Source organism: Myotis yumanensis, unplaced genomic scaffold (genome assembly GCF_028538775.1).
Source record: "Myotis yumanensis isolate MYYU_CA2020_CCGP unplaced genomic scaffold, mMyoYum1.0.hap1 SCAF_1, whole genome shotgun sequence".
Classification (NCBI taxonomy): Eukaryota; Metazoa; Chordata; class Mammalia; order Chiroptera; family Vespertilionidae; genus Myotis; species Myotis yumanensis.
The window spans coordinates 183143777-183164950 of record NW_027223752.1 but is presented as its reverse complement, the minus strand read 5'-3'; the positions used below and the strand labels follow the sequence as shown (position 1 = coordinate 183164950).

Genomic DNA, 21174 nt, shown 5'->3' with positions numbered 1-21174 from the left:
AAAAACCAAAACCTAAATTATTCAAATCAATAAACCATGATAGCATCAGAATATAAATAGTGAAGATAGATACCAATGTAGATGACCTTGTCTAACATTTAAGAGGTTGAATAGTTTTCTTAAAATGAGAATATTATAATTAAAATAACTTTAATGTTCTCAAAAGATTTGACTTAATGTTTGATAAATTAATACTAGTAAAGTTTGAGAAAGTGTTTTTTACACTTGATCTTGGAGAGTTAAACAATAAAGAAATCAAACATTAATGAAAATATGTTTAACCTGTTAAATTATTCTACAATACTCTATTTAATATATCTTTTTGAATAGGTGATTTTTTGATTACCTATAAAATGACTATCCAGCGAAATTATGTCCTAGTTTGCATATAAGCCTTTATCTTCTCAGGTAATGTGTGTTAAGGAAATTCAGAGAGACTAAATTGTTTCTAAATATGCATATATATTTGCAAAGATGATGTAAAATCTTTGTAAACCCTTATTTGTTAAAAATGGTAACTTGTTATGAAACACAGTTTTCAGTTTTAGAAATTTTAGATTCATTATAAGAGGTATACGAAAAGGGGAAAAAATTCCTTTAAAAATCAAATGCACTTTGAATTGTTCGATACAGGACAGTTGTCATCCTGAAACCTTTCTTTGCTGTTGAAGAGTTTTCAAAAGCATTTGCTCCCACAAAGAATCTATGCATTTTTCCCCCAGAGTATATTTTTTAACCAAGTTAAATAAAACACCTTAAAAATGTTGCTACTATTATGGAAACGTTTAGACCACTTTAAATAATAAACTCCATTATTATATAGAAACTTGCAAGTAGTAATAAATTATATTTGCTTTAGACTAAAAGCATTATGCAAAAGGAGTGTTTGATGTTTGGAATTCAAAAGCAGTAATTCTTTTAGTTATTTAGTTGAGTAATTTGTTGGTTTTGTACTGTGGTGTCTTTTTTCTAAAGGTGAGATAATGTGTTAGCTGTGCAAACAACAGTACAAATTGCTAATAGAATATTTTAGCTAGTACACAAAAAATAGAATTGAAAATAATATGAATCCTATTTATCTCATTTAATTCTCATGAAATCAGGCTCCACAGATCCCTTTTATGTGTGATAAATCAAGCAGAACAGTGGGTGTTATTAATGTACACATTTTCTTATACACATTTTTCTTTTAAAATACTCTTGTTTGACTCATAGATACAGAGAACAAACTAATAGTTACCAGAGGGTTGGGTGCTGGGAGAACAGGCAAAAAAGTGAAAGGGATTAAGAGGTACAGACTTAGAGTTATAACATAAATAAGTCACAAGGATGTAATGTACAGCACGGAGAATATAGTCAATAACAACTGTGTGGTGATAGGTGGTTACTAGACTTCTCATGGTAATCTCTTCATAAGGTGTATAAATTTCAAATCACTATTTTGTACACCTGAAACTAATATAATATTGTATATCAGTTATACCTTAATTAAAAAGAGCATTGCATTCCAGAATGAAACTTAAAAAGTATACATTCTTGTTTTAAAGCATTTTACAATATTGCTAATTCTCTGTACAATTTTTGTGATCTTTAAATTGGCATTTGCTACTGGGTAGGAGTAATTTTAGAAATAGAAGAGGTCTAAGAGTACATGTTCTTAGGCTTGTGAAGATTTAATAATGTACCCAAGACCACATAACAAGTTAACGATAGAGTTTTTATCATTATGGGAGACTGTAGATTTCCATCATAGATTTCAGAGTTCCAGTCTAAGGCTTTCCCATTACATGTCACTTCCTAAATTTTTTTTTAATTTAAAGAATGTTTAAAATTATAGTTGCCATTCAATATTATATTAGTTTCAGGTGTGCAGCATAGTGGTTAGACACTTATATAACTTACAGACGGAATCCTTCCTCCCATAAGTCTTGCACATACCTGACACCATATTTGTGGATTACAATATTATTGCCTATGTTCCCTATATTGTACTTTACATCCCTGTGACTGTTTTGTAACTGCTGGTTTGTATCCGGTCCCCCCACCCCCATCCTCCCGTCTGGCAACCATCAGTTTGTTCTATGTATCTATGAGTTTGTTTCTGTTTTATTCATTTATTTTGTTTTTTAGATTCCACATATAAGTGAAATCATATGGTATTTGTCTTTCTCTATATGACATTTTACTTATTCATTAAATTAATATAACAATCGGAAGAAAAAAAAAATGACTGCATTTCAGTTTGTCCTTGTGGGAGTGCAAGGAAGCTCATTGAACTATAGGAAAGAGAGTTGTCTCCTTCAACCTCAGGTGGATAGCCCTTTCCTTAGCCCATCCTCTTGAAAGGAGACTTTATCTAAATCACCTCCACGGCTTCTCAGCTGACATCCACCAGCCAACCACCAGCCAACATCAGAGGGAGAACAGACTTTAACATCATGGAGGTTGGTACTGGAAGGAATCTGGATACCATTTAAACCAAACAGCTCATTTTCAGAGGCCCAGAGTAAACTAGTTTGCCAAAGGAGATTCATAATTCATAACAGAGCTGTATTTAGAATGCAGGTCTCCTGAGCCCCAGAATAAGATTTTTTTTCCACTGCTACTCTGATTTCAAGCAGAAACCAGATACACTGTCAGGAAAACTGTTTTAGTGCCAGAGACATTGGACATTCACCTAACCGCCTAACAAACCCCTTAAGTCTCTTTCTAAGCTAATAAAATTATATCTCTTCAAATACAGGAAAACACGATAGTATTATGAAAGAAAGGTTCAAAATGAGTCACTGTTGGTTCTTTCTACAGTAAACCACACTGGGCGGGGGTTAAGATGCAGTTCCATTGTGGCACATGCTATGTTGTGGTCGATAGTGTCTTGTTGGGGCTTCACTAAGGTAGTTTCTGTAAGATGGATATCCTGTCACTGATGAGATAGGGAGTAAGCTATCAGAAAGCAGTGGTTGCCACTGAGTGCTCTGATTTCTTTGTGAACAAAATAACAAAGTTAAGAACCAAAAAGATCCCGGGAAAGAAACTATAGTCGAAGTTTACAAATTGTAAGATTATTACCACGATTGTTAACACCTAAACATTCAGATACTTCTCTGTATCCATAAAGCAGTAGAAACAACAGGTTTCGCTTGTGAAAACTAATTTTAAAACTTGATGTCACTCTTTTATTGCTTTATTCTTTTCATTCCACTTTTTTCACCTCACCATAGGACTCTCCTATTCTACTCCTTTATTTTCCTTCCTTGTTCTCAGTTTTTCATTTCTGTCTTTCTCCACTTCATCTCGAGATCTGAGACAATTGTCTATTTTCTAATAGGAGCATTTGTTGTCATCTCTCTTGTGATGTAATTACCACACACTCCCCATCCATTGCTCTGTAGGTTGGCAGCAGATTCCTGATTGTAGACAGTGACTTGGAACCAGTACTGTGAGTATAGAAAGAAGAGTGCTCCACACCCTGGGTGGGGACCATGAATAGCATTTTGCTTCCAACAGTCAAAACTCCTCTGTATTCTGTGTAATACTAGAAGGGAAAGTATGAAGAACAGATATAATTAAATCCTACAAAAGTGACTTGTTAAATATTACTTAAGGAGTACTAAGCCAATCTACTTTACATCAAAATTAACCATTATTTCCCTCCTTTCAATGCTGTGCCCTCCGGTCTAGCCTAGTTTTGCTGTTCCGTGACTGCCCTGTGAATACAGCTTAAAGTCTGTGTTCTGCAGCTGCAATATGTAAACACTCAAGTATGTGAGCCTGTTCTCATTGTTGGGGTCCTTAATGTTTCATTTCCCTGAGAAGATTGAATTTGAAAGCTCGTACATTTTTATAGTTATATTTGAGAAAAGCAAGAGACGGATTAATAAATGTTACAGTTCACCATGTAGGATGCTTCCAGTGACATTCTATGGAAAGAAAGGACATTTTTTCAAAATTTACCTCTCTTTGCTAAAATCCAAAACTGGTAAAAATGACCTATTTGGTTTTTATTTTTTCACCTTATTATTTCCCTTTGAAGAGAAAACAGAGATATGATTGAGTTGTTATTTAGATACTCCAAGAGTGACATTAAATAGCATTAATATTCAGTTTTTATTTTGCTCAGTTCCACAGAAGTAATTATGAATAAGCAGGGACTTTATGTGGTGTTAGTCAAATATCACATGCTTTTTAGGTATTAATAACTTAATTATTATACTACTAAGATACAAATATACTTTGGGTCTCCACAGAGCATACATGCACAGACGGTCTGGATTCAACATCTTACTCAGCCAGAAAGAAGCAAGTGCCTACTGTTTCCAGGCTGAGTTGTAAAGAGGTTCATATTGTCCAGTAGAACTTCTTCAGTGGAAGAAATGTTCTCTGTCTAGAGTCCAACTCAGCAGTTACATAGCCATGTGTGGCTAGTGGCTACTGTATTAGAATAGTGTAGCTTCAGACCATTCTCGCATAAAGTTAGTCCAGTATAAAATACTAATGTTCTTATTGAGGAAAGATTGGTTTGAGAAGAGGTGTACAATAAGTCATTTTTTTTTATCCTTTATTGATTTTTTTTTACAGAGAGGAAGGGAGAGGGATAGAAACATCAATGAGAGAGAAACATCGATCAGCTGCCTCTTGCACACCTCCTACTGGGCATGTGCCCGCAACCCAGGCACATGCCCTTGACCGGAATCAAACCTGGGACCTTTCAGTCCGCAGGCCGACGCTCTATCCACTGAGCCAAACTGGTTAGGGCCAATGAGTCATTTTTTTAGTTAAAATACAAATGAGAAAAGACATTTACTTCTTTTGATTTGTCCAAGGGGAAACAAATGAATGTGCATTTTTAAACACTAAGGAAAGTTAAAGGTGAAACTAGTACAAACTTTTCATTGTCTGTATTCATAGTCACATAATTCTGATTTTGGAGTCCCCAGAAATCCTAGACTAATTTATCAGAAATTGGGTATCTAATTTACGTCTAACTCACACATAGTTTAACATAGATCCAGATTGGCTTTTACATCTATACCTTCTGAGAAGCGTAGATTGATATGTTTTAAGAAAGGTTTAAAATGGGTATTGCTATCATTGTGGCTCTTAAGACCCAGCAATTGTAACCTCTAAAATATTTTTTATTCCACCCCAGTCAGTACCTTCTGTTTCCCGTGGACTATGGAAATAGTTTTCTAAATTGATCTTGCAGCTACAATTTGTCCTCCATTTTCCTGACAGTCATTTCTTCTCTTGACCATTTAATAACTTTCCATTATCTGAGCAAGATAAAATTTTAGCTCCTTTTCGATCATGGTGTGCAAGGTTCTCCATGATTGTCTCTTGAGTCTCATCCTTGAGCACTTCCCATCTCACACCTCACTCCAACGCCATGTACACATTCTCTCTGCCTCTCTATCCGCACCACTCCTCCCTCTCCCCTTCCCTTCCTACAGGCAGTTTTGTATTTCTATGTCTTTAGTCACGCAGCTTTCTGCCGTGAGACTATCAGAGCTTTCAGTCATTGCCTGGGTCAGGAAGCTTTCTCTCAGCTTCTCAGTTTAGGATGATGGCTTATGTTTTTCATTGAAACTATTTGTTTTGAAGAGTTTGTTTCTCCTCCTGTAGGACATCAATTTTTTTTTGGCCTAATCTAACTCAGAACTGTGTCCTTAGCATCTACATATAATAGATACCCATAATTGCTTATCTAAACTGAGTATTGCATTGTGGCTGTTAATATTAAATATTAAGTATATTCAGTGGTGCTATTTCTGACATTGGATACAACAATATTCTCTGACGAATTATAGTGATGAGAAATCGCCTCCTTCTGTTTTGTCCGATTCCCAGTGAAAATCACATACTTGTCAGTCATAGCCTGACCAACAAATGCAGTCGTTTTGCTTTAGAGCTCTGTCCTGTTTGAAAGCTTTACAACAGGCGGAGAAGTCCTAACAGCAGGATCCTGGAGGTGCTGGAGGACGGACAGCCATGCAAGTCATGGCCCAGCTTTGTGGTTACTGCATCACACAAGACCCCAGGAGAGGAGAGGAAAATGGAGGCTGTGCATTGTTGTTGCCATTCTTACTCTGCACAAATTTTACATCTCTAAAGTATGGTTCACTGAGCATTTCTCCATATAATCTTCCTCATTTACCTATGTCCATATTTGTGTAATTTATGTTCCTGGTTAAAATTTTTAATGATTATATCTAGCTCTTGAGTTAGAATACGTTCTGTTCCTGTATCTTACAGCATGGTATAATGTAGAATGCAGTAGACGCCAGTGAACATCTGAAAGGTACAATGTCTACTCTCCCGAGATTAATTCCTTGAAAAGAAAGCATAGGGGAAAACACTTCATATGTGAATACATAACGGCATTATTTTTGTTTCTCTGCATTATTTGAAAATTGAAATATTTTATTTGTTAGGGTCCATAACCTTAAAAATGCAGGGTTTTAAAATTCTATAGTTCTGAGCTACAAAACCAGTCATTTTGTGCATTTCTCTTTGAAATTTGTTTTCTGTCATTTGAGTCATGTGTTAAAGGTAAATAAATGCCAAGCAAAAAGTGGTTATTTAATTCTTGATGTTGCAATTGGGAGTCTTACTTTTTGCATGTTACTTGTCTGAGCTTGAATATGTGTCACTTTTTAGATTGCAGCTTGTGCTGGCGTAGATTCCTCTTAATGTGAAGATTGTGGATTTGAATATTTCACCTGAAATAGTGTTATGTAAACTGAGAATATCTTGCAAATCTTTATAATCTTCTAAACATTAAAAGTATGATCACATGCCACAACTTTATATGTTTAAAATATGCTAAGTGGTGGTGGAAATCATGACTCTTAGTTGTTAAGAGCCCAGGACAAAACATTCTCTAGCCTATTGAAAAGCTGCTTTTTATTGTTACTATTTAAGTAGAGTCACTATGATATTGGAGCTGAAGTGAATTTTGTTTAGAGAATCAGATTACAGTTAAAGGATAATAAAATGTCAGGTTTTTATGCCTTGTATTTGATTTAAAAAAATAGTATACTCTTAATTATAGAAGATACTATGAGGAATAAAAGATATCTTTAAATATCAAAGTATGTATGACTATGAAATCTCTATAACTAGACTTCTATCCAAATGCTAATTCTGTAAGCCATTCTTCTGTAGTCCCTATTCTTCTCACCACTGTTCCACAAAATGTATTTTAGAGAGAATATATTCCCAAATGTTTTATGTGTTTATATACACACACTCGCACACACCCAATGTGGTTCTTGTGATTTGGTGATATGTGCCCAGGCTAATTTTACTTACCCATTTGTTCTCTTGCACCTATTATTTCTACACTCAGGTTCTTTCCTGCCACTTCATTTTCCACATCTGCAAACTAAGTACTCATTGGAAGTCAGAGAAGGAAACTGTCTAGTGAAATGAGGAAAAATTATGACCCTAAATAAACCCTAGTACACTGATTTGCAGAGTGTGGGCTTCATTGAAATAGTTAATAGCTGAGATAAGAAATTTGCAAACCAAAAATTAGATTTTAAGTCTGATTTTATCCCACAAAAGTCAAATAAATTCAGTTCTGCAATTGTAATAGTAAAAGCTTAAATGTATAAAGTGTGTATTTAAATATTCTTAATAGGCCTGTTGAACACGATTCAAGAATTTTTGGCATTAAAAAAACTTTGTAATATTATATATACATACTTAGGAGCATCTCTTTGTTAAAAAATAGCCTGACACTTTCTAATTAAAATAACAATCACAGGGTTTTGTTGATGCTGGGAGATGACTATATGAGAACTTGATTGTTCTGTTTTCTTGTCCAGAAGTTTTCATAATAAAAAGTTTGGGTTTTTTATTCACTCAGTTAATACCACATTCCTGGGGTCTGGACCAAATCTAAAGTGTTAATATTATACATTTAAATATAGATAGAAACATTTGTAGTATCTTCCTAAAAGAAAAGTTGTTAATAATGTTAGGACAGCTCATGGAAAATTAGGGATTACCTTTCTGCAGACCAACACAGAGGAGGAAAACTGTTCTCTCTCTAGTTAGTGTCTATGGTTTGCCTTTATGTAGATCATATCAAAAAGCCAGTAATTGTTCTTGCCTAAATTATCTGTAAGCAAGGAAAATGTGCCACGCTGTATATGCTAATAATGCAAGATACTCGTGGTAAGAGACGTGTAATTTTATAATTTCTGAAATGGTTAAATTTACTATTTAATTCAGAAATGGAAAGCCTGTACTTAACAAGGGCTAACCTTTCTTCTAAGCATGAATAAGTGGTAAATTTTGGATGAGAACTTGAATCTGATTATAACCTTCTTATAAGCATGACTTGAACAGTAAATATTACCTAGGAACTTTAATCTGGTTATATTTGCCATGCCATTACATGAAAGGAACGTAGATAACAACATTTTAATAGATCTATATCAGAATACAGAAGCTCACAAAAAAGATTCCTACTACTTTAAGTAACACAGAGACCCACCTCTACTCAAATCTTAGGGGGTGGGAATGTCTTCTTACCCATAATAGTATTGCCTCGCTAGTCATCTGGTTTGTGTTTCTGGAGTGCTAGTGCCCTATTTCTTTAAGGCAGGAAAACTTCATAAGGCAGGTCCCTTCCTGCCCCCAGGTGTGGTCCTGAAAACATTTATAAACCAATACTTGATCAAGGGAAGATGATTTATTGCTGTATTTTAAAAAGGGGATCATCATCATTACCCTAATATGTCTTATGAAGGGAACCCAAGAATTTAAGAAGTTTACTAGTGTTGTCAGAGTAAACGAAAGAAAAAAGAAACACAACATATATAGGCTAGCAGGAGAGAAGAATACAGACACATAAAATAGTATAAGAACAAAGCACCACCAAAGAATGGAAATTAACATTTATTTACTATTTTGCAGCTACTTTGCAGAAATAGCAATGAAACAGTAAATTCACTTAATATGTCTTGTGAAATTATTATTACATGGTATAACATCCTAGTGACTGACTTTTTCTGCTTCAGTCATACAGTAGACTTCTGTGACTTTCCATTCTTCTTTGTAATGTAAAACTGTATTGCCTGTGAACACCTGGGTCCTCTCCTTGGCTTTGTTGTTTTACTGCTCTCTGTGCTGCAATGCTGGGTTTGGAATTTGGCCAAGTCACCTTGGGAAAATTCCTCAAAAATTTTAGCATGGAGGTTCTACAAAAATGAAACAAAAATTATTTGGTGCTCCTTAAAAAAAATAACCCTTCTTAAATAATCATTTAACTATGTCCATTAAAGTTAAATAATATGTAAAATTCTTTGTCATCTGTAATCCTTTCAAATCACATTAATCATTCGTTCATTCATCTCTCTTTTTTTTAACATTCTCTATTGAACAACTTTCAACACAAGGAATAATTCATTTTGTGAAGTCCCTGTTCTCAAGTTTGCAAACTAGTGAAATAGACTCCCTCCCATACCTTGGTTATCTCTGCCATGCATTCCATGTCATTCCTCAGATCTAGATATTTCCCATGGTCTGCTTTCTCTAGAGCCAAGAAAAAGCCACAAAACCTTTCTGATTGGTTCCAATACAATTCATGCTTTCTAGCCTAATCTAAATTCTCATGGCTACACAAAAGCTTTCATGTGGTTTTTGCTGACTTACCACATTCTTCACAGCAGAAAGTCTTTACTCTTTCAAGCTCCCAGCTAAACAGGCTCCCAGGAAGTGATTCACTTTTTATTACCAGGAGTAAGTCAACTTTCTGATAAGAATATCTGGGAATTCCCTCTGTATTTTCACTTCTTTTCCATCATTTCTTTCTCTTAAGAAAAAAAATTATCTCACCTTGCCAACTAACCGTCTCAGGTGCATTGGGGATTTTTTCCATCTCCTCCTGATTTCCTCAGCACATTTTTCCAGCAGTTTTCCCTAGTATGCTTTACAACTTCCGTCTCCCCCAATATGCAGGCTTATCATCCACTGCCTAAAATCATGCTCAGAATTTCCACTCTGCCAAAAAGACTCTTGATTCCTCATTCAGTCTTCTTAAAAAAATTTTCTTCTTTTCTCAAACCCCTAAACTAATTGAAAGAATTTTCTCAATTCCTTACCAGCTGGTCCTTCATTAACCCTTTCTGATTTGGCCTCTGGCTTGTCTGTGCAATGGAAATACTCCTCTTGAAGCTCATCGGTGACCTTTGTGTAACATTTATATTTATCTATCCATTCATCCACTCATTCATATTCACTCAGAAAATATTTTTTTTGTGCTTGCTAGCAAACAGTTGGTAAATACTAGAGATATATCTTTAAAAAATCCCTTTTGTAGGAGAGTTTATAATTTGGGTAGAGGGAACAAGTAGAAAATTATTAGGCAGTGGAAGAGTTGCAACCAGTTATGTGTAAAGCAATATGAAAGTGAGGAAAGCCTTGCCCAATCTGGCCTTTAGGTGGTCATGAAAGCTTTTGTGTTCAATTAAGGCTTCTTTTAAAGGAAAAAGAAAAAGTGTCTAGCTTAAAAAAAAAAAAAAAAGCTGGAGTGGACAACAGCATTCCTAGCAGAGAGAGTATCTTTCAGGAAGGAGCCCCAAAATTTATCTGCTTTTGGTTATAAATTTGCAAATCTAGAACATAAGTGCAGAATTTGTCTGGGGAAGTAGATGACCATGAGGCTATTGGAACAGGGTTTTACCTGCATTGCATTTCTAAAGTTCTATTTAAGTGTGTGTGTGTGTGTGTGTGTGTGTGTGTATGTTTTAGGGAGTGGGAAGAAAGAGGTCTGTACTTTTAATCTGTTTCCAACAAGTGAATCTGGGACTTTATAGTATCAACAGTCACTGCTATACAATTAGTTGAAGATCTCTATATATAAAAGCCTACGCAAGCGAATGACTGGTCAACTGGTCGCTATGATGCGCACTGACCACCAGGGGACACACTCAACGCAAGAGCTGCCCACTGGTGGTCAGTGCACTCCCACAGCCAACCTCCCTTGGCCAGCCAACCTTCTGCGGTCCCTTCCCCCAGCTAGCCGGCCCTGATTGGCCCCGTTCGGGACTGGGCAAGATGGCCCCGATCAGCCCTGATCACCAGCCAGGCCGAGGGACCCCACCCGTGCATGAATTTGTGCATCGGGCCTCTAGTCAGGTTATAAAAGGTTTTAAACCTCAAGCTAAGGAGTTTTTCATTGTACCTTAAAGACTATATTGAAGAAGCTTAAGAAATATAGCAATATGCTCAGATTTTTGTTTCTGAAAAATTTACTCTCTGAAATGTGAATTATAATATGAGATGAGTCCAGCATGAGATGAATGATGATCTGTGATAACTATGGGGAGTATGAAAAGAGAGGGCAAGTCAGTAACATTTTGAAAGTAGAATTTAGATTTTAATGGAGTCCTGCCCCTTTACAGCACACAATGCACAACCTGACAAGTCTCCCCCACTCTTAATGCTTACTCATCTCATTCTGGTGGAATTAAACATCCTACCTTGAATTAGGTATTTTGTACTTATTATCTGAGCTTAGGGCTGTGCTTTTGGATTTTCTATTCCTTTAGCATCTAACACAGAGAATTTACTCATTAAGTATTCAAAACTGGTTGTCAATGATGATTTTTATATAACATCTCTTTCCTAACAGCTTTACCTATATTAATTCATTTGATGCTCCAACAACCCTATGAGGTGTACCCTATTGTTATGCCCCCTTTTCAGCTAAAAAAATGAGTTACAGGAAGTTAAATTACCTACCTAAGGTCTCACACCTGGCAATTAGTGGAACTGAGATTCAAACCCATGCAATCTGGCATCAGAGTCCAGGCTCTTAACCTCTATGCCAGACTACCTCCAAATTGGAAGCACATTGTTTGAGTACCATCCAACAATCTTATATTTTAAGCATTCTATAAAATGTTCCACTCTCACCATAGTAAATGTACTATTTTATTTGACTTGTGTGGAACAGCTAATGAGTTTCCTTTCTATTGTTTTTTTTGTTTGTTTTAATCTGTTTAGAACCAATTCGAAGATACAAAACTTACCACAGTGATATCTTTAGTACCTCCAGTGAAAGTCCATCTATTATTTCCTCTGACTCAGACTTCAGACAAGGTGAGAGGCATCTCAGAAAATAAAATGTTTTTAAGAAACAGTGATTGTCCTTCTTTTTCAGTAGCACTGAGTTGAGGTGACAAACAAATAATTCTATATAAAAATTTAAGAATTATAAAAAGCAGCCAGTTATTCATCTTAATAATATTATAGGAGTTTTATAATAGCTTCATCAACAGCAATGTAGTCATTTTCATAATATCTTATATAATAAAAGGCTAATATGCAAATAGACCCAATGGTGGAACAACCGATCGCTATAGCATGGTGGAGCAGGTGAGCGGGGGCGCCAGACCAAGGCAGGCGCCAGTTGCTGCTGACGCTGGAGCTGCTGCTCACACCCACTGCCAGTGCCTGGTGCCAGTACCAATCACTCAGCACCATCAGGGGTGCAAGAGGTGGATGCCAGCTCTGATCACCCCTGAAGGCTTCTCCACCTCCCCCTGCTCCTGAGGGGTGATCAGGGCAGCAGCCACCACTAGCCCTCGCTGCTGGCGCTGGCCCCAATTGCTCTGCACTGTCAGTGGGTTCGAGCGGGGCTGATGCTGTCAGCGTGTGGAAGTGGTGGCAGCAGGAGCAGGGTTGCTGGCAGACGGGACCAGGAGTCACGGCGGGAGGGGCCAGGTGGGGGCATGGAGGATGGGCCGAGACCAGTCCCTGTGCCTACCATAGCCTCATTGCCCACAGTTCCTTTCAAGGTACATGACTTTGTGCACTGGGCCCCTAGTAGAAAATAATTCATTGTCTTTAAAAACAACATGACTTACCTCTAAACATTGTCATTAATTCAATTATATGAATATGATTTGAATATGGATCTGTGTCTGCTAAATGCTTGAGTTTTAAATAAGATCACTTCATATTATTATCATGTTTCTTTTTCACTTAAATTAGCGAGAAAAAGTGAAGCTTCAAAGAGATTTGAATCTAACAGTGGTCTCCCAGGAGTAGATGAAACTCCAAGTCAAGGCCAGTCACACAGACCAAGGTATGTGACCTGAAAAAGTAATACTAATGTGTTTCCTGGAAACAGTGACAGGTTTTTTGTTTTTGTTTTTATTAGAATCAAGTACATATTTTTTAAAATTATCCTCTTTTCTCCATTTTTCCTTTTTCTTTCCCTCCTCTTTCCATACCCACAAATTTATTCAGTTAGGTGAAGACATTGTAGTTCAAGTTTGAGTTATTGGAATCTTTTAAAATTAGAATTGGCTCTGATTATTTATAGCTTGTGCTTGATTTTTAGAATTGTCAGTACTTATTAACAGTTAGGAAATTCTGAAGGCGTGGCATTAAACCTGTGGGAAGATAGAGAGTAATACCTCTTTTAAACGATTGAACAGGTTCAACAAGCAGGATTTCACTAAGTATTATTTGTTGAATGAATAATGAGGTTACTTCTAAGTAACCTGTTATGTAAAAAGTTAATTATTCACTACATTTTTCCTGGTTTAAAAGAGGTCATCTTGTATTTTTTTAAAAGCCCACTTTGGGCTGTTAAGAGTTCATTTTTATACTGAAATACTCAACTTTCTTACAAGGTATTAGGTATTATGCTTATTCCAGACTTAGGATGGTGGTATTATAGCTATGTATTGATTTACTTTGTTTAAACTGAAAAGTGTCAAGGCAGTAGTGACTGTCTGATGTGCAGTCTTTTTGTGTGTGCACAGGTCCCTTACATGAACAAAAGCACATTGCTAAAGTTAAGCGTTAATTTGAAATTTGTAATGTGATATTAGAGAACCAGAGGATGCTTCAGAACTTACACCCATACTATGGGAATCCTTTTAAATTCATTATTTTCGTTTGTATCATTCAAGTGCCACCATATACAAAAGAATCATTTGGAAATTAACAAAACCTTGCCCCTTAGCCAATTAATTCTGGCAGACACTGTTTCATAGCTGTAAACTATTAATAGATCAGGTAACCCTAGCCATGTGATTAAAGGTTTTGACTCCCAAGTAATTAAATACATTACAACAAAATTATCTTTAATGTTTAATTTTTATTAAATTTATGTAATTTCTATTCTCTCTTATACCTTTTAATATAGTCTGTTTATTTTAGTTACGTTTTATTTTACCTGAGGAAAGCCTTAATGAGTATTTATGTACCTAAGGGGACATTATATTTGCACAATGGCATTTTATATTACTATAGCCCCATTGTGATAATAGTAATTATGATGACCCTGTTTTTGTAATTTTGAACAAAGAGGTAAGAGAAAAGACAGATCTATGCTTGATATTGCACAGTTTTCTTAAAGAAGCAAAAGTGTTTGGGTATGAACACCAGGAAGAAGCAGATTGAATTGAACAAAGCTCTGTGTTAAATTGAGGAAGTCACTCTTCTCTATATGTGTAATTTGGAGAAAACTTATAGATAGTTAATATGAGGCCCTTTTAGCTTGATCAAAAGTAGCAGTAGAGCCCAGCTGGCATGGCTCAGTGGTTGAGTGTTGACCCAGGAACCAAGAGGTCACCAGTTCGATTCCAGTCAGGGCATATGCCTGGGTTGCAAGCTTGATCCCGGTGGGGGGCATGCAGGAGGCAGCCAATCAATGATTCTCTCTCATCATGGAAGTTTCTATATCTCTCTCCCCTCCTCTCTGAAATCAATAAAAAAAAAATCTTTAAAAAAAAATTTGCAGTAGAAAATAACAACTGGAAGAATTATTGGGATTGTGTGTTAAGATGAATTTATTTTATAGTCAGTTTTAGTCATATAAAAACATATTCCTCCAAATAAAATTAAAACATTTTATGTGTCTTATTTCAATTTTCTTGATAAGCTATGTCAAAAGAATCAAGATTATGAGACTGTCTTAGTTTTTTTGTTTTGTTTGTTTTTTGTCTAAGTTTTATATAGGAAACATTAAGGTCATCTTAGCTCATCAAATCATGTTTTAGTGAGAAACTATTTTTTATTTCACACTTTAAGAGGTAAACTCCCACCCTAACCGGTTTGGCTCAGTGGATAGAGTGTCAGCCTGCGGACTGAAAGGTCCCAGGTTCGATTCTGGCCAAGGGCATGTACCTTAATTGTGGGCACATCCCCAGTGGGAGGTGTGCAAGAGGCAGCTGATCGATGTTTCTCTCTCATCGATGTTTCTAGCTCTCTAACCTCTCCCTTTCTCTTCAGTAAAAAATCAATAAAAAATATATATTTTTTAAAAAGAGGTAAATTCCCAATGTGGTGTTCATTATACCTGCATTAGATAAAAGGTATAGGTGAAAGAAAAATATTTCAAGAAGTAGATTGTTAAGTCTGTGTATATGTTATTTTTAATGTAAGATACTAAACTCTACTTCTTTTAGAATGGCAGTACCCACCTCCTTTTTAACTAAAATACTGTCCAAATTCCTTATTCAAGTGCAGAATTTCCTGAATGTGTACAAAATATCTGATAATATCCTTAACATGCTGGTACACAATCAGGAGATCCTGTTTTGTTCTTGAGGTCACATATTTGTCAGATCTATAAATAATGCTGTATTTAAACATGTTGCATGGTTCCTCATAAAACTTTCCATCCCCTTTAGCAAGAATGAAGTGAAAGACAGATACAGACAGTGCTATTGATTTGTAAAACAGGGGGTAGGGGGAGATTTACAGGAAATTATGAGTCAGATGCCACAGAATGAGTAATTTTTGGATTCTGAGCTATCAAAAGTGTCTTTCAGTGATCAAAAAGGATATTCAAAGCGGTTTGCCAAAGAGCATTGCTAAGTGTTTTCCAGTGTTAACTTTGAGTACAGTTTATACATAGTATAGTTCCCACTGCTTCTGTGCCTATCTGCTCTATGAGGTAATTTTTTTTTCTGTCTCAAAACAACCTATTTATTCATTCCTAAATGATTTCGTTTTTCTGAGTTTGTTTTTTTTTGTTTTGTTTGTCACTCAAACTTTTCAGTCGTTATAAGAACTTCTACCAAATATTGTGTGGGACAGATAAAATAATTTGAATAAGAAGGCTAATATATTTGATGAAAAATAACAAGTAGGAATTAAAATATATACATTTAAATTTTGTTCATTATCCTTGACTCTTATTAAGTGATATTTTTGAACCATCAAATTTAATCAATCATTTGTTCAACAAATGATTGTTGAACACCTACCATGTGCTGGGTACTTCTAGATACTGGAGATAGAGTCATGAACTAGACAAAAACTGTCCCTCAAGGGTCATTCTGGGGCTAAGAGATTGCCAATAAACCATTGAAAAATAAGTAAGTAATGCACCATTAGAGAGTGATGCTACTTTGAAGAAAAATAAAGCAGTCTAAAGGGATAGAGAGTGCAGGAGTATGATGTCCAAGTTCTGCGTTGCATAGGCAGAGTGATCTGAGGAGGCATCTCCCAAGATGTTATATTTGAACAGAACACTATTTGAAATGAGAGAGTGAACCATGCAGATATCAGAAGCAGGAGGGTTCTAGACAAAAAGAACAACAAGGGCAGAGGCCATGAGGTGTGGAAGTTGTGTTGCATGTTAGAGGAGCAGCGAGAAGGACAGTGTGGCTGCAGCAGAGTGAGTGGAGGACAGAGTGGATGGTAACCAGGACCCAAATCATCTCAGACCTCAGAAGCTGAGGTGAACACTTGGATGTTTTTCTAAGTATAATAGGAAGCCATTGAATGGTTGAAAGCATAGAGAAATACAGACTGGTACAACCACTATGGAAAACAGTATAGAGTTTCCTCAAAAAATTGAAAATGGAACTGCCATTTGACCCAGTGATCCCACTTCTAGGAATATATCCTCAGAAGGCAGAAACACCAATCAGAAAGAATATATGCACCCCTATATTCATAGCAGCATTTACAATAGCTTAGATCTGGAAACAGCCCAAGTGCCCACCAGTAATTGATGAATGGATTAAAAAACTGTGGTCCATTTATACAATGGAATACTATGTAACTGTAAAAAAGAAGGATCTCTTATCCTTTGGAACAGCATGGAGGGACCTGGAGAGTATCGTGCTAAGTGAAATAAGCCAGTCAGAGAAAGACAAGTATCACATGATCTCACTTATATATGGAATCTAATGAACAAAATATGATGAATAAAGAAGATCCAGAGACTTTGAAGCATGCAACAGACTGATGTATTTCAGAGGGAAGGGGGTGGTTGGGTGGGAAGAGATTAACCAATGAATTTATATGCATACTAGAGGCCCGATGCATGAAATTTGTGCATGGGTAGGGTCTCTAGGCCTGGCCGGTGATCAGGGCTGATCTGTGGGGCAACGGGCGGGGTGATCAGGGCCCCCCCACTTGCACTCACCTTGGCCGGCCTGGCACTGCCCACTCGCCGGCCCTGCCCCCTGCCACTGCCATCAGTGGGGCGATCAGGCGGCCCCCGCTGGTACCCACCTTGGCCATCCTGGCACCACCCATTCGCTGGCCCCACCCGCCACTGCCTCCATCGCCACCAGTCATCTCCCTCTGCAGAGCAACCAGTGGGGCAATCTGGGGGTCCCTGCTGGCACCTGCCTTGGCAGCCTGGCACCGCCCACTCACCGGCCCTGCCCCCTGCTGCCACCGTTGGTCACCTCCCTCTGCAGTGTAACTGGCAGGGCAATCAGGGGGCCCCTGCTCATGCCCGCCTTGGCTGGCCTAGGGCCTGCGGGCTTGGGGCAGCTCCTCCGTTGAGCACCTGAACCCTGGTGGTCAGTGCATATCATAGCAACCGTTCGTTCTGCTGGCCCTTCTGCCACTCAGTCAATTTGCATATTAGGCTTTTATTATTTAGGGTTTTCATAACCATAGTGTGGGGAAGGCCTGGGCGTGGGACAGGAGCAGGGTGGAAGAGGTCAAGGGGGGAAAAGGGAGGATATCTGTAATACTCTAAACCATAAAGATACGTGTTTCAAAAAGCATAGAGAGCCAGAATCTAATTTACATTTTAGTGGGATTTTGAAGGTCTGATCAGCTAAGAATGGATTTACAGGAGTAAGAGACCAGTTAGGAGGCAATTACAGCACCCCGTGTGAGATGTAAACGGCATAGGTTGTTAGTGATAGAGACGAGTCAAATATAGATATATCTTTAAGTTGTGCCTTCAAGATTTGCTGCTGTATTGGATGTGGAATTTTCAAGAAAGAGGAATCAGAATGACTCCAAGTTGTTTCCTAAACAAACAGAAAATGATTGAGATATGGAAGGAAGTATCAATAATTTGGTTTTAGACATATTAGGCTAAAGATGCATATTAACATCCAAGTTAAACACTCACCTAGGCAGGTGAATAGAATTAGAATTCTGTGGAGAGACTGCAGTTATAAGAACATATGAGGTGATTAGGACCAAGTGACTAAATGAGATGGAGTACATAGGAACTAGAAAAGTCTGGAGGTCTGTGCATTGTTTTAGTCTAACATTAAGAGATTTGAAATGAAGGAGGATCCAGCAAAAGACACGAAAAAGGAGGAGCCTGTGAAGCAGACAGAAAATAAAGAGCATGGTTTCCAGAAGTCAAATGTTTCAAGAAGAGAAAGGATTGAGCAGCTATGGCACATGGTGCTTAGAGGTCAAGTAAAATTAAAAATTGATAATTGTCCTTTGGCTTTGACAGTCATTTTTGTAACCAATTTTGGTGGAATAACAGGAATTATTGGTCAGAGTCTGAGAGAGTGGGAGATGAAGTAGATGTAAAATTTAAATGACAGTTTTGAAGAGATTTACTCTAAACAACAGCAAAAAAACAAATGGGATAGAATCTGAAAGATGATGTGGAACCAAAGGTGGATAGTTTATTCTGAGTAGGTAATAGTATAGCATTTTTTTATTCTAATGAGAATAACCTACTATACCAGACTGTTGTGCATGTGAGAATAATAGCAGGAGCAGAGTCTTTGAGTAGGGGAAAGGGACTGAATCCCATGCACATAGAGGTTTTGGGTCTATGTAAGCGTGCAGAACATCCATTCATCGTAACAGAAGAGAAGGAAGAACACACAGATGTAATTTGGAAAGTTTGGTGGTTAAGGATGAGGAAGTTATTTCCTGATTGCTTCTTTTTTTTTTTAACCAAGAAAACCAAGGAAAAGTTGAGAAAGGAAGAGGGAGAGAGTATTGGAGCTTTGAAAAGAAAAGGAAAGAAATGAAGAGATTATATAAAACTAAAGGCCTGGTGCATGAAATTCGTGCACGGGGGCGGGGGGGCGGCGGTCCCTCAGCCCGGCCTACACTCTCTCCAATCCAGGACCCCTCAGGGGATGTCTGACTTGCAATCCAGGACCGCTGACTCCTAACTGCTCACCTGCCTGTCAGCATGATTGCCCCTAACCTTTCTGCCTGCCTGTCTGATCCCCCTAACTTCACCCCTGCCAGCCTGATCCCCCTAACTGCTCTCCCCTGCCAGCCTGATCACCCCTAACTACCCTCCCCTGCTGGGCTGGTCATCCCTAACTGCCTCTACCTCAGCCCCCACCACCGTGGCTTTGTCCAGAAGGACATCCACATGGATGTCCGGAAGACATCCAGTCTAATTAGCATATTACCCTTTTATTAGTATAGATAGTTCTCTTAAGAAAATGAGTTGCCAGGCAGTGCTTGAGAGCCAGGTGAGATTAGTCAGCATGGTTCTGCAGTTTCACGAAAGTTCAGGTTTATGCAAAGGAGTGATTTTAATGATGGGCTTAGATTTCAAGCAATACATTGGCAAGAGAAGGGTGATAGCCAGAGAGAAAGTGATGGAGTAAATGGATTAAAATCCCTAATAGAATCAATTAATTATTTGAAGAAGACTATTAGAGGAAGTGAGCTAGAAAAAATGAGATTATATAGAGATGGTATTGGAGGATAGAAATAGGAAATTTTAGAGGTGACGTGGTTATTGTTAATAGCCAGTATGACCATAAGAGTAGATTGCTGGTGGCAGTAGAGGAGGCCAGAGTGTTGGATACATACCCGCCATGAATGATGACAGAAGTAGAGGTGAAGAAAAAGACTGAGTTGGGCTTTTTTTTTTTAATCCTCACCTGAGGATATTTTTCCATTGCTTTTAGATAGAGCAGAAGGTGGGAGAGAGGGAGGGGGAGAGAGAGAGAGAGAGAGAGATCAATATGAGGGACATCAATTAGTTGCCTCCCTCATGGAAGTACTGGGGATCAAGCCAGCAACAAGGTACGTGCCTTTGATTAGAAATCAAACCCTAGATGCTTCCGTGCATGGGCCAACACTCTAACCATTGAACATAACTGGCCAGGGCTGAATCGGGCATTTAAGTTCTTAATAAATAAGGAGGAGTCAACCAATCCTAGATAATAAAAGCCTAATATGCTAAGTGTCCGGTCAACCAGTTGGCCCTTCAACCAATCAAAGCATAATATGCTAATGATATGCTAAGGCAGCTGAACTGCTCGCTATGACATGCACTGACCACCAGGGGGCAGACGCTCTAACTGGTAGGTTAGCTTGCTGCTGGGGTCCTGCTAATCGGGACTGAGTGAGAGGGGCTGGACATGCCCTGGAGCCCTCCTGCAGTCTCTCCCCGGCTGGCCAACCTCCCGCGTTTCTCCCAGGCCTTGATCATGCACCAGTGTAGTCCCTTGGCCTGGCCTGCACCCTGTCGCAATCCTGGACTCCTCGAGGGATTTCAGAGAGCTGGTTTTGGCCCAATCCCATAGGGGTAGCACTACTCAGCCAGAAGCTGGAGTCATGGCTGGCGAGCACAGCGGCGTTGGCAGGAGCCTCCCACCTCCGCGGCAGCACTAAGGATGTCTGACTGATGGCTTAGGCCTGCTCCCCCCCAGTCGGACATCCCCCGAGGGCTCCTGGACTGCAAGAGGGTGCAGGCCGGGCTGAGAGACCCCTGAGTGCACAAATTTCGTGCACCGGGCCTCTAGTTCTATATAATAAAAGCCTAATTTTCAAATTGTCCCCTCGACTGGGAGTTTGACCAGGCGGCGGGGCCAGCCAGCCAACCAGGAAGGGAGGCCCTGGCCAGCTACAGGCAACCGCCACAGGAAGGGACACTGCAGCTGGCCTCTAGTAGGGACAATAAATGTCTAGAGCAAAGCAGAGCTGTGAATGGTATGATTTCAT

General features: G+C 38.2%; 1 protein-coding gene across 11 annotated transcripts in view; it reads left to right on the top strand.

Moving 5' to 3' along the window:
• PTPN13 (protein tyrosine phosphatase non-receptor type 13) overlaps window positions 1–21174 on the top strand; it is a 209647-nt gene that overhangs the window by 89859 nt on the left and 98614 nt on the right. For all 11 annotated transcript variants that reach the window (XM_070393196.1, XM_070393249.1, XM_070393188.1 and 8 more), the window contains 2 exons: window positions 12019–12114; window positions 13009–13102. In XM_070393196.1, coding sequence (XP_070249297.1) covers window positions 12019–12114; window positions 13009–13102 — 190 coding nt within the window. The remainder of the gene's footprint in view (window positions 1–12018; window positions 12115–13008; window positions 13103–21174) is intronic.